The sequence below is a fragment of the Anas acuta genome, chromosome 5, assembly GCF_963932015.1.
Source record: "Anas acuta chromosome 5, bAnaAcu1.1, whole genome shotgun sequence".
Taxonomy (NCBI): domain Eukaryota; kingdom Metazoa; phylum Chordata; class Aves; order Anseriformes; family Anatidae; genus Anas; species Anas acuta.
In genome coordinates, this window is record NC_088983.1 from 27,219,865 (window position 1) to 27,238,127 (window position 18,263).

The 18,263-nt window shown below is 45.0% G+C and overlaps 1 protein-coding gene across 1 annotated transcript in view; it reads left to right on the plus strand.

Moving 5' to 3' along the window:
- The window catches only part of MUC5AC (mucin 5AC, oligomeric mucus/gel-forming), a 49,869-nt gene that overhangs the window by 14,666 nt on the left and 16,940 nt on the right, over positions 1 to 18,263 (plus strand). Inside the window, exons 17-31 of the mRNA XM_068684174.1 lie at positions 348 to 474; positions 1,065 to 1,320; positions 1,908 to 1,957; positions 2,574 to 2,674; positions 2,803 to 2,954; positions 3,524 to 3,662; positions 3,762 to 3,875; positions 4,213 to 4,392; positions 4,901 to 5,140; positions 5,735 to 5,891; positions 6,495 to 6,623; positions 6,990 to 7,131; positions 7,672 to 7,715; positions 7,816 to 8,013; positions 8,552 to 17,943. Of these exons, the coding sequence (XP_068540275.1) occupies positions 348 to 474; positions 1,065 to 1,320; positions 1,908 to 1,957; positions 2,574 to 2,674; positions 2,803 to 2,954; positions 3,524 to 3,662; positions 3,762 to 3,875; positions 4,213 to 4,392; positions 4,901 to 5,140; positions 5,735 to 5,891; positions 6,495 to 6,623; positions 6,990 to 7,131; positions 7,672 to 7,715; positions 7,816 to 8,013; positions 8,552 to 17,943 (11,421 nt within the window). The remainder of the gene's footprint in view (positions 1 to 347; positions 475 to 1,064; positions 1,321 to 1,907; positions 1,958 to 2,573; positions 2,675 to 2,802; positions 2,955 to 3,523; positions 3,663 to 3,761; positions 3,876 to 4,212; positions 4,393 to 4,900; positions 5,141 to 5,734; positions 5,892 to 6,494; positions 6,624 to 6,989; positions 7,132 to 7,671; positions 7,716 to 7,815; positions 8,014 to 8,551; positions 17,944 to 18,263) is intronic.

The window sequence follows — 18,263 nt, forward strand, 5'->3', positions numbered from 1 at the left end:
TACTAAAAGTTGGGTGCAAATAACTTCTACTTGTCCCACTAAGTAACCATGGCACTGTGGCTAGAAACTGGAAGTAGCTGGGAAAGCTACCACCACTTGCAAAAATAAAGAACAACCAAAAGGAAAAATAAGTTTAAACTCTGGTCCTCTGATTACTATCTCTCCTTGAAAAGACTATTTTCTGAAAGGACTCAAGGAAATCTTCAAATGAAAAATGAGCATATGCTTACTTACATATATGAACTTCACTTGCTTTCAGCTCTAATGAACATGACACTCTAAAATGTATAAAGAGCCACGGCTCCGAAATGACAATCTGATGATCATATGTCATCCTCTGTCCCTAGAACTGCATGTTTGACACATGTAACTGTGAGAACACTGAGGACTGCATGTGTGCTGCCCTCTCCAGCTATGTCAGAGCCTGTGCTGTGAAAGGAGTTCTCCTCAATGGATGGAGGAACAAAGTCTGCAGTAAGTTTTACATCCCCTTGCCTCTTGAAAATGATCATCCAGAAGGCTCCACAAATGAGCTTTCAGGATATATGGAATTCCCAGAGTTAATTGTGTTAAACTGTTTTTTAAGTATAGCATTCACTTTCAAGAATTTGGGGAGGAGAGGAATGCCATAAAAGCGAAGCAGTAAGCAGGATGAAATATAAAAAATAGGCTTTGTTAGATTACTTGCTCAGAATCAGAAGAAGCAACATGGAATTCAATACTCTTGTAATAGCAATAAAATAACTAGAGTGTTTCTCAATTTACATTGACATAAAATATAAAAATAGCAATGAAGAAGAAACACACGATGCATTAATATAACTGAGCTTTTTTCCTTTTTACACCTGGACAAAATATTTGTATTTTCGATACATTCATAGGCGATACATTTATATATTTTGCTTTAACAGTTAAAAATAATCACAGTATTCACATATCAGAAAAGCATGTCTATATACAGTGCCACTTTTATCATATGTACTTTCCCTCAAATACTGCATTTATGCCTACATTGATCCTTAAATTAACTACAAACATAACTCACCTTATTTTACTCTCTCAAGCGAAATACACCAACACATGTCCGAAATCCTTGAAGTATACTTACAATGTTGATTCCTGTCAACCCACTTGTCGCTCTCTGAGTGAGCCTGATGTCACATGCAACATCAAGTTTGTCCCAGTTGATGGCTGCACCTGCATAAATGGAACCTACATGGATGAAAGTGGCAAATGTGTGCCTGCTTCTAGCTGTCCTTGTTACTACAAAGGAATGCCTCTGTCTCCTGGGGAAGTCATTCATGACAATGGCGTTGTCTGGTAAGTTTTGTGAACAAAAGAATGAGACCGGATATGGGCGATCATGAAACCATATTTAGCTCATGCAATCAATTCAAACCAAATGCATTTCTCTGCTGAATAAATTCAACACAGAAAACTAGAAATTCTTAAAAATTGTAAGGGCTATATATGTTTGGAAATCTGTACTTAGAAAGCAGTCGAACAAACCATATACTGTGGTGAGTTAGCCTTGGCTAACAGCCAAACTCTCACCCAGATACTCACTCTATGCCAAACAATTTCTCATCCATGACCATAAAGGACTTGTTTCACAGTGAAAGATGCTACAAACTTGATAATCCTATTAGGATTAACATTACGAATCTGGAATATTCTGAAGGACAACTTTTAATCAAGCAAGTGCACAGAGCAGACCTGTCCTTATATAGAACATAATCGTATCTTGGTCTGCTTTAATATAAAATAATTTTAATAGTACAAACTATTCTGACGAAGGGTATGTCTTCTCTATTTTATCAGTATTTTTTTCATTATTTCAAATTCATAAGGAAACAAGTTGAACCTTAACAAGAGAAGCAAACATAACTCCATTCTCTCTTTTATAGCACTTGCACCTATGGAAAGCTGAGCTGCATTGGAGAAAAACCACAACCAGGTAACATACCACTTAAGATTTTATTTAATTCTCCTTTTCCACCTTCACCCTTTCCAGTTATCTCTTTTTGTCATAATGATGCAAATTTTACAAGTCTGAAATCAAACAGGAAAATGAACAGATGATTTCTGTAATGACATTCCCTAACTGTAAAGAAGCACTTTTCATTTTCAAATGGCAGAAAGAAGTTATAATCTCCTGAATTACCAAGGGGAACAGAACATTTGGTCACCTCACTAAACGCGAGGAGAAAAACAATCATATTTTATATTTTTTACATAAAATAAAAGGACTAAAAGCCAGTCACCTCAAACATGTAGAATAAAACAGTATCTTTGTTTTCTTGTGTGGCTTCCTTTTTTTGGGAGGGGTTGTTTTTTGTTGAAAGAAGTGTTTCATAAAGCTAACTAACAGGAGTTTCTATGAGCAGTCCAAGCAAAAGCTTAAAAAAAAAAAAAAAAGATGAGAAGATGAGTGTGACTTCAAAACAAAATTTTTCTTGTCAAATGCATTCTATTAAGGTTCATATATTTCACAAAGGATTTTTTTTTCAGTTTTTAAAGAAACACAAAGATATGGTTCATCTCACATTTCTCATGGCTTTTCTGTCTTCCAGTCTGTGCATCTCCCATGGTCTATGTTGACTGTGGCAATGCCACTGCAGGTGTGGCAGGAGCAGAGTGCCAGAAGAGCTGTCAGACTCTAGACATGGAGTGTGTAAGTACAGACTCTTTACACCCAGTTGAAAGCATATTTATCTAGGTCACTTTTACACTTACCAGCTGTAGATGGACTCTTCCATCAGGGCAATGTTTCAAGTCTTGTTTTCTATGTGGTCCTTACAGTACAAAACCCACTGTGTCTCTGGCTGCATATGTCCTCATAATTACGTATTAGATGGTAAAGGTGGTTGTATAGCTCCTGAAGAGTGTCCATGCGTTCACAACGGGGATTCCTACAGTCCAGGAGAATCAATCAGAGTTGGCTGTAACAACTGGTAAGAATTACAACTGGTAAATAATATTGAAACATGATTTTCAAGCACCTGGAAGGGGATAGTTTAACTCTAGGTGAATTACAGCTTATCACTCTAGCAGTATCAAGATTTATAGGAAAGAATCCTATCTACTTAGTACCTAAAAAGCAAGTTCCATCTGTTTTTGCAGTGGCACACAGCAAAGAAATTGCATGTGGTCAGAAGAGCAATGTGGTTTTAGATGCTGTCATATTCGTTAGAGTCAATAAAGCTTTTTATCCTCTCAGGCCATCCCTATATTTCACTATATCCAACAAGATTTAGAAATGTGGAACATTCAAAGGCTTTTCTAACCCAAACTATTCATGGCATCAAGAAGTAACAGTCTTTGGATAAATCCTAAAGACAAATCCTAAAGACTCTATCTATAAAGTCTATGCCATATTTCTGGGAATAAATAAACCTTATTTTTTCACTATGGGCTTAACACAGAAATTAAAAACATGAATGTGCATACAGAAATACATGTATAGGTATGTTATGTGCATGTCTATTTTTTTTACATTTAAAGTCCTTTTCATCTTATACAGCACATGTAGAAACAGAAAGTGGCACTGCTCTGAGGAACCTTGCCTGGAAACCTGTTCAGTTTACGGAGATGGGCATTACACCACCTTTGATGGCAAACGCTTTGATTTTGAAGGAGACTGTGAATATGTTCTGATCCAGGTAACAGAGTCCTTCCCAGATTTTTGCACTGCCAAAGTACCTTGCATTTTACATATGAGCACAGAGCTTCATTAACACTGAGTATCATTCCTGTTTCAGAACTACTGTGGCAAAAAAGGTTTGGATCAGGGAACCTTCAGAGTCATCACTGAGAACATTCCATGTGGCACTACAGGAACCACCTGCTCTAAGTCTATTAAAGTTTTCCTTGGGGTAAGTGTGCTCTTCAGTAAGTTGTGATCCAAGCCTAATGTGCTGGAAGGATGATAAAGGTTGTCCCAGATAGACTGCATCATAAAAGTGTCCTGCAGGACTGTAAAAATGTTACTACACTTTCTCGGTCACTGCCAAACAATTCTGCTCTCTGCTAGGGAAAGCAAAGGAGGGAATTCTAAAGAGAAAAAGATTAACATGAGCTTTTTGACTAGAGCCATTTTGATGATAATAGATTTATTATTTCAATAATAGTTACTGGTAATATATAAAAAAAATGGAAACCAAAAGGTGACTTTTTAAAATTGGTCTCTAACTTTTTGTTTTCCTGTCCCAGAACTATGAATTGGTACTCAGCGATGGACATTCTGATGTCATCCAGAGAACACCTGGAGGAGAAATGCCATTCCAAATCCGTTCCATGGGCATCTACCTAGTTGTTGACACTACTGTTGGCTTGATACTCATGTGGGACAAGAAAACCAGCATATTCATCAAACTTAGCCCCAGCTTTCAGGTACATTTTAAAATCCAAAACCTGAAGCCAACAATTTCTGATCCATATTTATGCTATCTCTCACAGGAAAAAAAGGAAATTTAGGCTGCAACTGGAACACCGAAAGAGCAGTGATTGCTTACTATTATCCTTGTACTATTGACTTAGATTCTGTATACACATTTTCCATAAATTATGTTATTCAACAATAGCATAACAGCAGCTATATCAATATCTCCTTCATGAAAAATCCTCACTGAAGAGGTACATTGAGGATTAGATAGAACTAGCTCAATACTAAGCTACGATATTAAGAACAAAACCCACAGCTCTACTCTGCTTCTTTCCCTATCCTTCCTAACAAGTTAGGGGTACCTCTCTTCATAAAAGATGTTTTATGAGAATGTCCAAGACTGTTGCTGAAGAGGCCCACACCATCTTAAATAAAATTCGTTCTGAGGCGTGTTAGTCATAGATACCGAGAAACTGTACCTTACTGATCATTGATATTTTGTTTATCCCCATGCAGGGACATGTCTGTGGCCTTTGTGGAAACTATGATGGCAATGGAAACAATGACTTCACTACCCGCAGCCAGTCTGTGGTAGGAAATGTGCTGGAGTTTGCTAATAGCTGGAAAGTGTCTTCTACTTGCCCAAATGCCAATCAAACCAAGGATCCATGTACTGCAAACCCATACAGGAAATCCTGGGCACAGAAACAATGCAGCATCATTACCAGTGAAGTATTTGCAAAGTGTCACTCCCAGGTATGGTACAGCTTCAGTCTGAAATTCTCAAGATGGAGATTACATAATTTTTTTTATGCGGGGCAGCTGAAAATGCACTAGGATTCAGACTATGTCACACCTGATAAAGTGAAGTGAGACCAAGTTCCAGGGAGACTGCATAGAAAGGATTTTCACTTCAGTTTCCTCAGCTTTTGCTGTAACCGGTGCAGTACAGAAATTCATAGGGTTTGTTTGTTTGTGCTAGAGAAGAGACAATCACAAATAAATCTCAAGATATGTTTATTTTTTAATGGCATCATTTATATCTATTAATATCAGTATCGGCTACCTAATATCTATGATTGTGTGCTACTGTGTAGTAATGTAACAATACTCTTCCTTCTAATGTCTTTAACATCAAGTAGTTCTTATAGTTACGATTTACTCCTAATAGCTGTATTCTACATATTTCTTTTGATTTTTCAAAATATTCTCACAATTTCTTCATTTCTTATGTTTCTCACACATATAGAGTTGCCAGTTTCAGGTATTTCCTCAGCATATTTAAGACAGGAAATGCCTTTTCAAAGTGGGCAAGTGCAAGAAATCCAATTCAAAGGTTTTCTCCAACAGGTTGAACCAAATGAATATTATCAAGCATGTGTGGATGATGCATGTGCTTGCGACACTGGAGGAGACTGTGAATGTTTCTGTACAGCAGTAGCTGCCTATGCTCAAGCATGCAATGAGCTGGACATCTGCATTTCATGGAGAACCCCATCCATTTGTCGTAAGTCCCACTCCATGACTTTTAGAAGGTGTCTAGAGGGAAAGATAATAGAGAAGGAAAAAAAAAAAAAAAGAAAAAAACAAGGAGGGAGAAGAAAGAAAGGAGGATTAAATTGTATTTATAAGAGGCACTGCTTGAGTAAATCATTGGAAAATTATCATTACTTAAAAAGAAATCGTGCTAGTAACTTTACTGGTGGTGTTATTAGTGTCTTATTTAATTATCAGTCATGACAGACAAGTGGCAAACTATAGTATCATATTATACTCCTAGCTGTCTACATCACATACACTGTAAATAAATACTAGTTCATTTCAGCTAAAATTTGTGATTTAATTGATTTTTCATGCTTAATGTCTAACTGTTTGATGCTTTATAGCATTATTGGTATCAAAATGTGGTAGTATAACAATAGCATTAAATAGTATTAAAAATAGTGTTAAAAATAGTATTTAAAATAGTATTAAATGAGACAACATACTGTTCACCACTTACATGTTTATGTTGATGACATGGGATTTTTACCCAGGAAAATTATAGCAATGAAAGACCTCGGAGCAATAAAAATTAAAGATCTTTTTCTGTCATTTCTCCTTCCTCTAGCTCTATTCTGTGATTACTATAATCCACAAGGGGAATGTGAGTGGCACTACAAGCCATGTGGAGCCCCTTGTATGAAGACATGCAATAATCCAAGTGGGAAGTGCCTTCATGAGTTGAGAGGCTTGGAAGGTAAACATAATTATGCATATCTCATTCTATTTATAAAAAGATAAAATGGACTATGATGAACAAAATTTATATTAGTCAGTGTATGAATGTTTATATTAGAAATTATAAGAGGAGATTTTCTAATTAATGTCTAACTCCCTAATTAATCACGCACTTCTTTGAAGTGAAGATGAAGAAAAAATGCTTCAAAGCTTAATGTGTAATCAATGCAATAGCAGTAATGGGAGGATGAAATTCCACTTTCTGTATTACTGGAATATATACTATATTACTGGAATAATTTCAAGAGATCAGATATTGACAGAGTATAGAGTTACTTCTGTCTGGGAAAGCCAAGTGTCAACATAACTCTAATTTTTATTGCAGGCTGTTATCCACACTGTCCAAAGAATAAGCCCTATTTTGATGAAGAAACCATGACTTGTGTTTCTAATTGTGGTTGCTATGAAAATGGAAAACATTACAAGCCAGGAACGCAGATGCCTTCAAAGCAGAATTGTCAATCATGGTAGGATTAGTAAAGATTTTTAAATGTTGAGTTGAAATTTGCAGAACTTAATTCTTCATGCACTCAGTCATTTGTTTGCTAACAGGAACTAGGCCAGTCATAGGCTGCTGAGTAGTGTTTAATTTTCTTCTGTTCCCAGAAACATAAAAGATGACATGATGAAACATTTTATTTAAGAGAGGTTAATTTACTACTTATTCTGAATTCTTACTGATGTCTTTGTAAATTATTATTAAGTAAAACCAAATTAAAATAATAATAGTTACAACAATAATCTGAGTGCTTATATTAAAATATGCCTAAATAAATATTTAGAAGTTAGTAGACAACTAATCTTCATTATTTTGAGCTTGTTTCTGTTATTCCAGTGGCACTTGCATATTTCCAAAAGTCAGCAAGTATTCCTATAAATTCTGTAAGAACTGCTGAATATAGCCATACAGGTTGGGAAAGTTCTGCTAAGCCTTCTCTCAAGGAGAAAACAGTGCTATTTTTAACCAATATATTCACATTCATCATAACCTTTTTCCTCTTTTCCAGTGAATGCACAAACCATGGCAAAAAATGCAAATATGATGAACATGGTATGTTGACAAAGTTGTTTTCATCTCAGTAGGATACACTGAAAGCACTCTACTCTGTGTTTTCAGATACCAAGGAATAACATCTTCTTTTGATTTACAGAATGTGTCTGCACTTATGAAGGACAGACATATAACTATAATGACGTGATCTACAATACTACAGATGGCATAGGAGGGTGTATTGTTGCAATCTGTGGTCCCAATGGAACACTGCAAAGGGTTGTGTATGACTGTCCAGTCTCAGCATCACCCACACCATTTCAGTTCAGCACTACGCCACCTGCCACTACTTCCACAGGTACATATTTTATAGCCACTGAGAGCTTATTCTATTCATTGGTGAGTAAAATATAGCTACAAGATAACCACTAAGTCTCATTTTTCATTGGCATTTGTTTTCAGTCAATATTTGGCAATCAAATTAATACAAACAAATAAACAGAAAATGAAATAACTTCCCAAACAACAAAATGGAAACCACTGCATACTGCTTTGATACTATTATTTTATTTGTTTTCATGGCAAACAATAATGAAACAGTATGAGATTTATTGTCTCTAATTGTAACTATTCCTATACCTGGAATAATCTTTACTGAATGAATAGATGACTCATTATGTTTCCTATTAAATTACCAAATGATTACTTTGTCTAGAATTCCTGGTAGGGTAATACCCTACATACATGATATGTATATGTACATATGATATATACATGATATGTATACATACATGATATGTATGATATTACAGAACTAAGTGGACTACTCAGATAATGGCATTGAGATACTGAAATTTTCATTCTAAGTTTCATGGTATTTTCTTTTATTCTTTCAGTTACATCATCACCAACAACATCAGTATGCGTTCATGAAGTCTGTCAGTGGTCAGAATGGTATGATGGAAATCTACTCATACCTGGATATGATGGTGGAGATTTTGAAACGTTTGATGATTTGAGAGCTAAAGGTTATGAAGTCTGTAGAGCTCCAAAGGCTGTTCAGTGCAGAGCAGAGAAATTTCCTAACATACCACTGAAAGACCTTGGCCAAACAGTAGAATGCAGTACAACGTCTGGACTTATATGTTACAACAAAGATCAAATTTCAACAATGTGCTACAATTACGAAATCAGAATCTTATGTTGTGTTTTTGTACCATGCTCTTCCACACCTTTCATCACAACACCTTATGAGACTTCAACACCGATCACACACATCCCAGTTCCAGAAATGACAACCACAACAGCAAGTACCAGTGTCACAACTTCAGCTACAAGCACAGAAAAAACAAGTCCAATTATCGAAACAAGTACTCCTTCAGAAACACCTCTGGAAACAAGTACTTCCACTACGCCTATAACCAGTACGATGCCTTGCCAACCAAAGTGTAAATGGTCCCAGTGGTATGATGTCCATTTCCCAACTTTGCAGAACAAAGGAGATTATGAAACTTACCATGACATTAGATCAGATGGAAAAGCAATCTGCAGACATCCTGAAAAAATACAGTGCAGAGCAGAAAAATACCCACATAAATCCATTGAAGAAATTGGTCAGGTTGTTCACTGCAATGTATCATTTGGACTTATCTGCAGAAATGAGGATCAAAAAGGAGAACTGCATATGTGTCTTAATTATCAGATAAAAGTACTCTGTTGTGATGACTACAGCCACTGCTTAACACCTACTGTACCAAGGGAAACGTCTGCCAGTACACCATCAACAGTTCCTACAACTTCTGAAACGTCAACATTCACACCTTCAGTTACTAAAGAAATAACAACAACCACAACCAAAACGATGAAACCAGTCACAACAATTCCTTCAACCACTCCTGGTTGCATAAAAGAGGAATGTGACTGGTCAATATGGTATGACGTTAGTTATCCAGAATCTGGATATAATGATGGAGATTTTGATACAATTGAGAACATAATAAAACATGGATATAAAGTCTGTGCTAACAGAAAGGCTGTAGAATGCAGAGCAGTAAGGTTCCCTGACACACCGTACCAACTCCTGGAGCAACGCATTACATGCAATGCTGAAGAAGGATTAATATGCTACAATAAAGACCAGCTACCACCAATTTGCTATAACTATGAAATAAGATTTAAATGCTGTAGAAACATAACAGTGCCATGCGAAACAACTCAAACGACCACACAAGAGTCAACAACGACATACTCAACAACTCAAAGTACACAATACACAAAAATATCAACAACAGAACAAACACCAGAATTTCACACCAAACATAAAACTACAACTGCATCAACAATACCACCAAAAACAGAACATATTCATAGTGAAACTACATCGACACCAACGACACAAACACAAACAGAATCAAAGACCAAGTATACTACATTACCAACACCAGTCACAACCTCAACCTCGACTGTGCCCATATCCTCAGAGTCAACACCACTAAGCTCCACCAGCACCACCACCTTCACGCCGACCCCTACTGTCATCCCCTCAACCAGCACGACTTACAGCACTGAATCCACTACCATCTGTCAACCTGAATTCTGCTCCTGGTCAGAATGGTTCGATGTTGACTTCCCTGCCTCGGGACCTAACCAGGGAGACTTTGAAACCTACCAGCACATCCGGGCCGCTGGGAAGGAAGTCTGTCAACACCCCAAACAAATCCAGTGCCAGGCGGAGGACTACCCCGAGATTTCCATCGAAAACGTCGGCCAGGTTGTACAGTGCGACGTCCACTTTGGACTGGTGTGCAAGAACGAAGACCAGCCCGGCAGATTCAAGATGTGCCTCAACTACAAGATCCGCGTCCTCTGCTGCACCCCGAACTACAACTGCCCAGTCACCACCACACCTACCACCAGCCCCACCAGCACCACCATCCCAAGCACCGTCACATCACCCACCACGGTCACCACCTCCACCTCTACTAGCTACTCCCCAACCACAGCGCCAACCTCATCACAGTCAACACCACTAAGCTCCACCAGCACCACCACCTTCACGCCGACCCCTACTGTCATCCCCTCAACCAGCACGACTTACAGCACTGAATCCACTACCATCTGTCAACCTGAATTCTGCTCCTGGTCAGAATGGTTCGATGTTGACTTCCCTGCCTCGGGACCTAACCAGGGAGACTTTGAAACCTACCAGCACATCCGGGCCGCTGGGAAGGAAGTCTGTCAACACCCCAAACAAATCCAGTGCCAGGCGGAGGACTACCCCGAGATTTCCATCGAAAACGTCGGCCAGGTTGTACAGTGCGACGTCCACTTTGGACTGGTGTGCAAGAACGAAGACCAGCCCGGCAGATTCAAGATGTGCCTCAACTACAAGATCCGTGTCCTCTGCTGCACCCCGAACTACAACTGCCCAGTCACCACCACACCTACCACCAGCCCCACCAGCACCACCATCCCAAGCACCGTCACATCACCCACCACGGTCACCACCTCCACCTCTACTAGCTACTCCTCCACCACAGCGCCAACCTCATCACAGTCAACACCACTAAGCTCCACCAGCACCACCACCTTCACGCCGACCCCTACTGTCATCCCCTCAACCAGCACGACTTACAGCACTGAATCCACTACCATCTGTCAACCTGAATTCTGCTCCTGGTCAGAATGGTTCGATGTTGACTTCCCTGCCTCGGGACCTAACCAGGGAGACTTTGAAACCTACCAGCACATCCGGGCCGCTGGGAAGGAAGTCTGTCAACACCCCAAACAAATCCAGTGCCAGGCGGAGGACTACCCCGAGATTTCCATCGAAAACGTCGGCCAGGTTGTACAGTGCGACGTCCACTTTGGACTGGTGTGCAAGAACGAAGACCAGCCCGGCAGATTCAAGATGTGCCTCAACTACAAGATCCGCGTCCTCTGCTGCACCCCGAACTACAACTGCCCAGTCACCACCACACCTACTACCAGCCCCACCAGCACCACCATCCCAAGCACCGTCACATCACCCACCACGGTCACCACCTCCACCTCTACTAGCTACTCCTCCACCACAGCGCCAACCTCATCACAGTCAACACCACTAAGCTCCACCAGCACCACCACCTTCACGCCGACCCCTACTGTCATCCCCTCAACCAGCACGACTTACAGCACTGAATCCACTACCATCTGTCAACCTGAATTCTGCTCCTGGTCAGAATGGTTCGATGTTGACTTCCCTGCCTCGGGACCTAACCAGGGAGACTTTGAAACCTACCAGCACATCCGGGCCGCTGGGAAGGAAGTCTGTCAACACCCCAAACAAATCCAGTGCCAGGCGGAGGACTACCCCGAGATTTCCATCGAAAACGTCGGCCAGGTTGTACAGTGCGACGTCCACTTTGGACTGGTGTGCAAGAACGAAGACCAGCCCGGCAGATTCAAGATGTGCCTCAACTACAAGATCCGCGTCCTCTGCTGCACCCCGAACTACAACTGCCCAGTCACCACCACACCTACCACCAGCCCCACCAGCACCACCATCCCAAGCACCGTCACATCACCCACCACGGTCACCACCTCCACCTCTACTAGCTACTCCTCCACCACAGCGCCAACCTCATCACAGTCAACACCACTAAGCTCCACCAGCACCACCACCTTCACGCCGACCCCTACTGTCATCCCCTCAACCAGCACGACTTACAGCACTGAATCCACTACCATCTGTCAACCTGAATTCTGCTCCTGGTCAGAATGGTTCGATGTTGACTTCCCTGCCTCGGGACCTAACCAGGGAGACTTTGAAACCTACCAGCACATCCGGGCTGCTGGGAAGGAAGTCTGTCAACACCCCAAACAAATCCAGTGCCAGGCGGAGGACTACCCCGAGATTTCCATCGAAAACGTCGGCCAGGTTGTACAGTGCGACGTCCACTTTGGACTGGTGTGCAAGAACGAAGACCAGCCCGGCAGATTCAAGATGTGCCTCAACTACAAGATCCGCGTCCTCTGCTGCACCCCGAACTACAACTGCCCAGTCACCACCACACCTACCACCAGCCCCACCAGCACCACCATCCCAAGCACCGTCACATCACCCACCACGGTCACCACCTCCACCTCTACTAGCTACTCCTCCACCACAGCGCCAACCTCATCACAGTCAACACCACTAAGCTCCACCAGCACCACCACCTTCACGCCGACCCCTACTGTCATCCCCTCAACCAGCACGACTTACAGCACTGAATCCACTACCATCTGTCAACCTGAATTCTGCTCCTGGTCAGAATGGTTTGATGTTGACTTCCCTGCCTCGGGACCTAACCAGGGAGACTTTGAAACCTACCAGCACATCCGGGCCGCTGGGAAGGAAGTCTGTCAACACCCCAAACAAATCCAGTGCCAGGCGGAGGACTACCCCGAGATTTCCATCGAAAACGTCGGCCAGGTTGTACAGTGCGACGTCCACTTTGGACTGGTGTGCAAGAACGAAGACCAGCCCGGCAGATTCAAGATGTGCCTCAACTACAAGATCCGCGTCCTCTGCTGCACCCCGAACTACAACTGCCCAGTCACCACCACACCTACCACCAGCCCCACCAGCACCACCATCCCAAGCACCGTCACATCACCCACCACGGTCACCACCTCCACCTCTACTAGCTACTCCCCAACCACAGCGCCAACCTCATCACAGTCAACACCACTAAGCTCCACCAGCACCACCACCTTCACGCCGACCCCTACTGTCATCCCCTCAACCAGCACGACTTACAGCACTGAATCCACTACCATCTGTCAACCTGAATTCTGCTCCTGGTCAGAATGGTTCGATGTTGACTTCCCTGCCTCGGGACCTAACCAGGGAGACTTTGAAACCTACCAGCACATCCGGGCCGCTGGGAAGGAAGTCTGTCAACACCCCAAACAAATCCAGTGCCAGGCGGAGGACTACCCCGAGATTTCCATCGAAAACGTCGGCCAGGTTGTACAGTGCGACGTCCACTTTGGACTGGTGTGCAAGAATGAAGACCAGCCTGGCAGATTCAAGATGTGCCTCAACTACAAGATCCGCGTCCTCTGCTGCACCCCGAACTACAACTGCCCAGTCACCACCACACCTACCACCAGCCCCACCAGCACCACCATCCCAAGCACCGTCACATCACCCACCACGGTCACCACCTCCACCTCTACTAGCTACTCCTCCACCACAGCGCCAACCTCATCACAGTCAACACCACTAAGCTCCACCAGCACCACCACCTTCACGCCGACCCCTACTGTCATCCCCTCAACCAGCACGACTTACAGCACTGAATCCACTACCATCTGTCAACCTGAATTCTGCTCCTGGTCAGAATGGTTCGATGTTGACTTCCCTGCCTCGGGACCTAACCAGGGAGACTTTGAAACCTACCAGCACATCCGGGCCGCTGGGAAGGAAGTCTGTCAACACCCGAAACAAATCCAGTGCCAGGCAGAGGACTACCCCGAGATTTCCATCGAAAACGTCGGCCAGGTTGTACAGTGCGACGTCCACTTTGGACTGGTGTGCAAGAACGAAGACCAGCCCGGCAGATTCAAGATGTGCTTCAACTACAAGATCCGCGTCCTCTGCTGCACCCCGAACTACAACTGCCCAGTCACCACCACACCTACCACCAGCCCCACCAGCACCACCATCCCAAGCACCGTCACATCACCCACCACGGTCACCACCTCCACCTCTACTAGCTACTCCCCAACCACAGCGCCAACCTCATCACAGTCAACACCACTAAGCTCCACCAGCACCACCACCTTCACGCCGACCCCTACTGTCATCCCCTCAACCAGCACGACTTACAGCACTGAATCCACTACCATCTGTCAACCTGAATTCTGCTCCTGGTCAGAGTGGTTCGATGTTGACTTCCCTGCCTCGGGACCTAACCAGGGAGACTTTGAAACCTACCAGCACATCCGGGCTGCTGGGAAGGAAGTCTGTCAACACCCCAAACAAATCCAGTGCCAGGCGGAGGACTACCCCGAGATTTCCATCGAAAACGTCGGCCAGGTTGTACAGTGCGACGTCCACTTTGGACTGGTGTGCAAGAACGAAAACCAACCAGGTAAATTCAAGATGTGCCTCAACTACAAGATCCGTGTCCTCTGCTGCACCCCGAACTACAACTGCCCAGTCACCACCACACCTACCACCAGCCCCACCAGCACCACCATCCCAAGCACCGTCACATCACCCACCACGGTCACCACCTCCACCTCTACTAGCTACTCCTCCACCACAGCGCCAACCTCATCACAGTCAACACCACTAAGCTCCACCAGCACCACCACCTTCACGACGACCCCTACTGTCATCCCCTCAACCAGCACGACTTACAGCACTGAATCCACTACCATCTGTCAACCTGAATTCTGCTCCTGGTCAGAATGGTTCGATGTTGACTTCCCTGCCTCGGGACCTAACCAGGGAGACTTTGAAACCTACCAGCACATCCGGGCCGCTGGGAAGGAAGTCTGTCAACACCCCAAACAAATCCAGTGCCAGGCGGAGGACTACCCCGAGATTTCCATCGAAAACGTCGGCCAGGTTGTACAGTGCGACGTCCACTTTGGACTGGTGTGCAAGAACGAAAACCAACCAGGTAAATTCAAGATGTGCCTCAACTACAAGATCCGTGTCCTCTGCTGCACCCCGAACTACAACTGCCCAGTCACCACCACACCTACCACCAGCCCCACCAGCACCACCATCCCAAGCACCGTCACATCACCCACCACGGTCACCACCTCCACCTCTACTAGCTACTCCCCAACCACAGCGCCAACCTCATCACAGTCAACACCACTAAGCTCCACCAGCACCACCACCTTCACGCCGACCCCTACTGTCATCCCCTCAACCAGCACGACTTACAGCACTGAATCCACTACCATCTGTCAACCTGAATTCTGCTCCTGGTCAGAATGGTTCGATGTTGACTTCCCTGCCTCGGGACCTAACCAGGGAGACTTTGAAACCTACCAGCACATCCGGGCCGCTGGGAAGGAAGTCTGTCAACACCCCAAACAAATCCAGTGCCAGGCGGAGGACTACCCCGAGATTTCCATCGAAAACGTCGGCCAGGTTGTACAGTGCGACGTCCACTTTGGACTGGTGTGCAAGAACGAAGACCAGCCAGGTAAATTCAAGATGTGCTTCAACTACAAGATCCGTGTCCTCTGCTGCACCCCGAACTACAACTGCCCAGTCACCACCACACCTACCACCAGCCCCACCAGCACCACCATCCCAAGCACCGTCACATCACCCACCACGGTCACCACCTCCACCTCTACTAGCTACTCCCCAACCACAGCGCCAACCTCATCACAGTCAACACCACTAAGCTCCACCAGCACCACCACCTTCACGCCGACCCCTACTGTCATCCCCTCAACCAGCACGACTTACAGCACTGAATCCACTACCATCTGTCAACCTGAATTCTGCTCCTGGTCAGAATGGTTCGATGTTGACTTCCCTGCCTCGGGACCTAACCAGGGAGACTTTGAAACCTACCAGCACATCCGGGCCGCTGGGAAGGAAGTCTGTCAACACCCCAAACAAATCCAGTGCCAGGCGGAGGACTACCCCGAGATTTCCATCGAAAACGTCGGCCAGGTTGTACAGTGCGACGTCCACTTTGGACTGGTGTGCAAGAACGAAGACCAACCAGGTAAATTCAAGATGTGCTTCAACTACAAGATCCGTGTCCTCTGCTGCACCCCGAACTACAACTGCCCAGTCACCACCACACCTACCACCAGCCCCACCAGCACCACCATCCCAAGCACCGTCACATCACCCACCACGGTCACCACCTCCACCTCTACTAGCTACTCCCCAACCACAGCGCCAACCTCATCACAGTCAACACCACTAAGCTCCACCAGCACCACCACCTTCACGACGACCCCTACTGTCATCCCCTCAACCAGCACGACTTACAGCACTGAATCCACTACCATCTGTCAACCTGAATTCTGCTCCTGGTCAGAATGGTTCGATGTTGACTTCCCTGCCTCGGGACCTAACCAGGGAGACTTTGAAACCTACCAGCACATCCGGGCCGCTGGGAAGGAAGTCTGTCAACACCCCAAACAAATCCAGTGCCAGGCGGAGGACTACCCCGAGATTTCCATCGAAAACGTCGGCCAGGTTGTACAGTGCGACGTCCACTTTGGACTGGTGTGCAAGAACGAAGACCAACCAGGTAAATTCAAGATGTGCCTCAACTACAAGATCCGTGTCCTCTGCTGCACCCCGAACTACAACTGCCCAGTCACCACCACACCTACCACCAGCCCCACCAGCACCACCATCCCAAGCACCGTCACATCACCCACCACGGTCACCACCTCCACCTCTACTAGCTACTCCTCCACCACAGCGCCAACCTCATCACAGTCAACACCACTAAGCTCCACCAGCACCACCACCTTCACGACGACCCCTACTGTCATCCCCTCAACCAGCACGACTTACAGCACTGAATCCACTACCATCTGTCAACCTGAATTCTGCTCCTGGTCAGAATGGTTCGATGTTGACTTCCCTGCCTCGGGACCTAACCAGGGAGACTTTGAAACCTACCAGCACATCCGGGCCGCTGGGAAGGAAGTCTGTCAACACCCCAAACAAATCCAGTGCCAGGCGGAGGACTACCCCGAGATTTCCATCGAAAACGTCGGCCAGGTTGTACAGTGCGACGTCCACTTTGGACTGGTGTGCAAGAACGAAGACCAGCCAGGTAAATTCAAGATGTGCTTCAACTACAAGATCCGCGTCCTCTGCTGCACCCCGAACTACAACTGCCCAGTCACCACCACACCTACCACCAGCCCCACCAGCACCACCATCCCAAGCACCGTCACATCACCCACCACGGTCACCACCTCCACCTCTACTAGCTACTCCTCCACCACAGCGCCAACCTCATCACAGTCAACACCACTAAGCTCCACCAGCACCACCACCTTCACGCCGACCCCTACTGTCATCCCCTCAACCAGCACGACTTACAGCACTGAATCCACTACCATCTGTCAACCTGAATTCTGCTCCTGGTCAGAATGGTTCGATGTTGACTTCCCTGCCTCGGGACCTAACCAGGGAGACTTTGAAACCTACCAGCACATCCAGGCTGCTGGGAAGGAAGTCTGTCAACACCCCAAACAAATCCAGTGCCAGGCGGAGGACTACCCCGAGATTTCCATCGAAAACGTCGGCCAGGTTGTACAGTGCGACGTCCACTTTGGACTGGTGTGCAAGAACGAAGACCAACCAGGTAAATTCAAGATGTGCCTCAACTACAAGATCCGCGTCCTCTGCTGCACCCCGAACTACAACTGCCCAGTCACCACCACACCTACCACCAGCCCCACCAGCACCACCATCCCAAGCACCGTCACATCACCCACCACGGTCACCACCTCCACCTCTACTAGCTACTCCCCAACCACAGCGCCAACCTCATCACAGTCAACACCACTAAGCTCCACCAGCACCACCACCTTCACGCCGACCCCTACTGTCATCCCCTCAACCAGCAC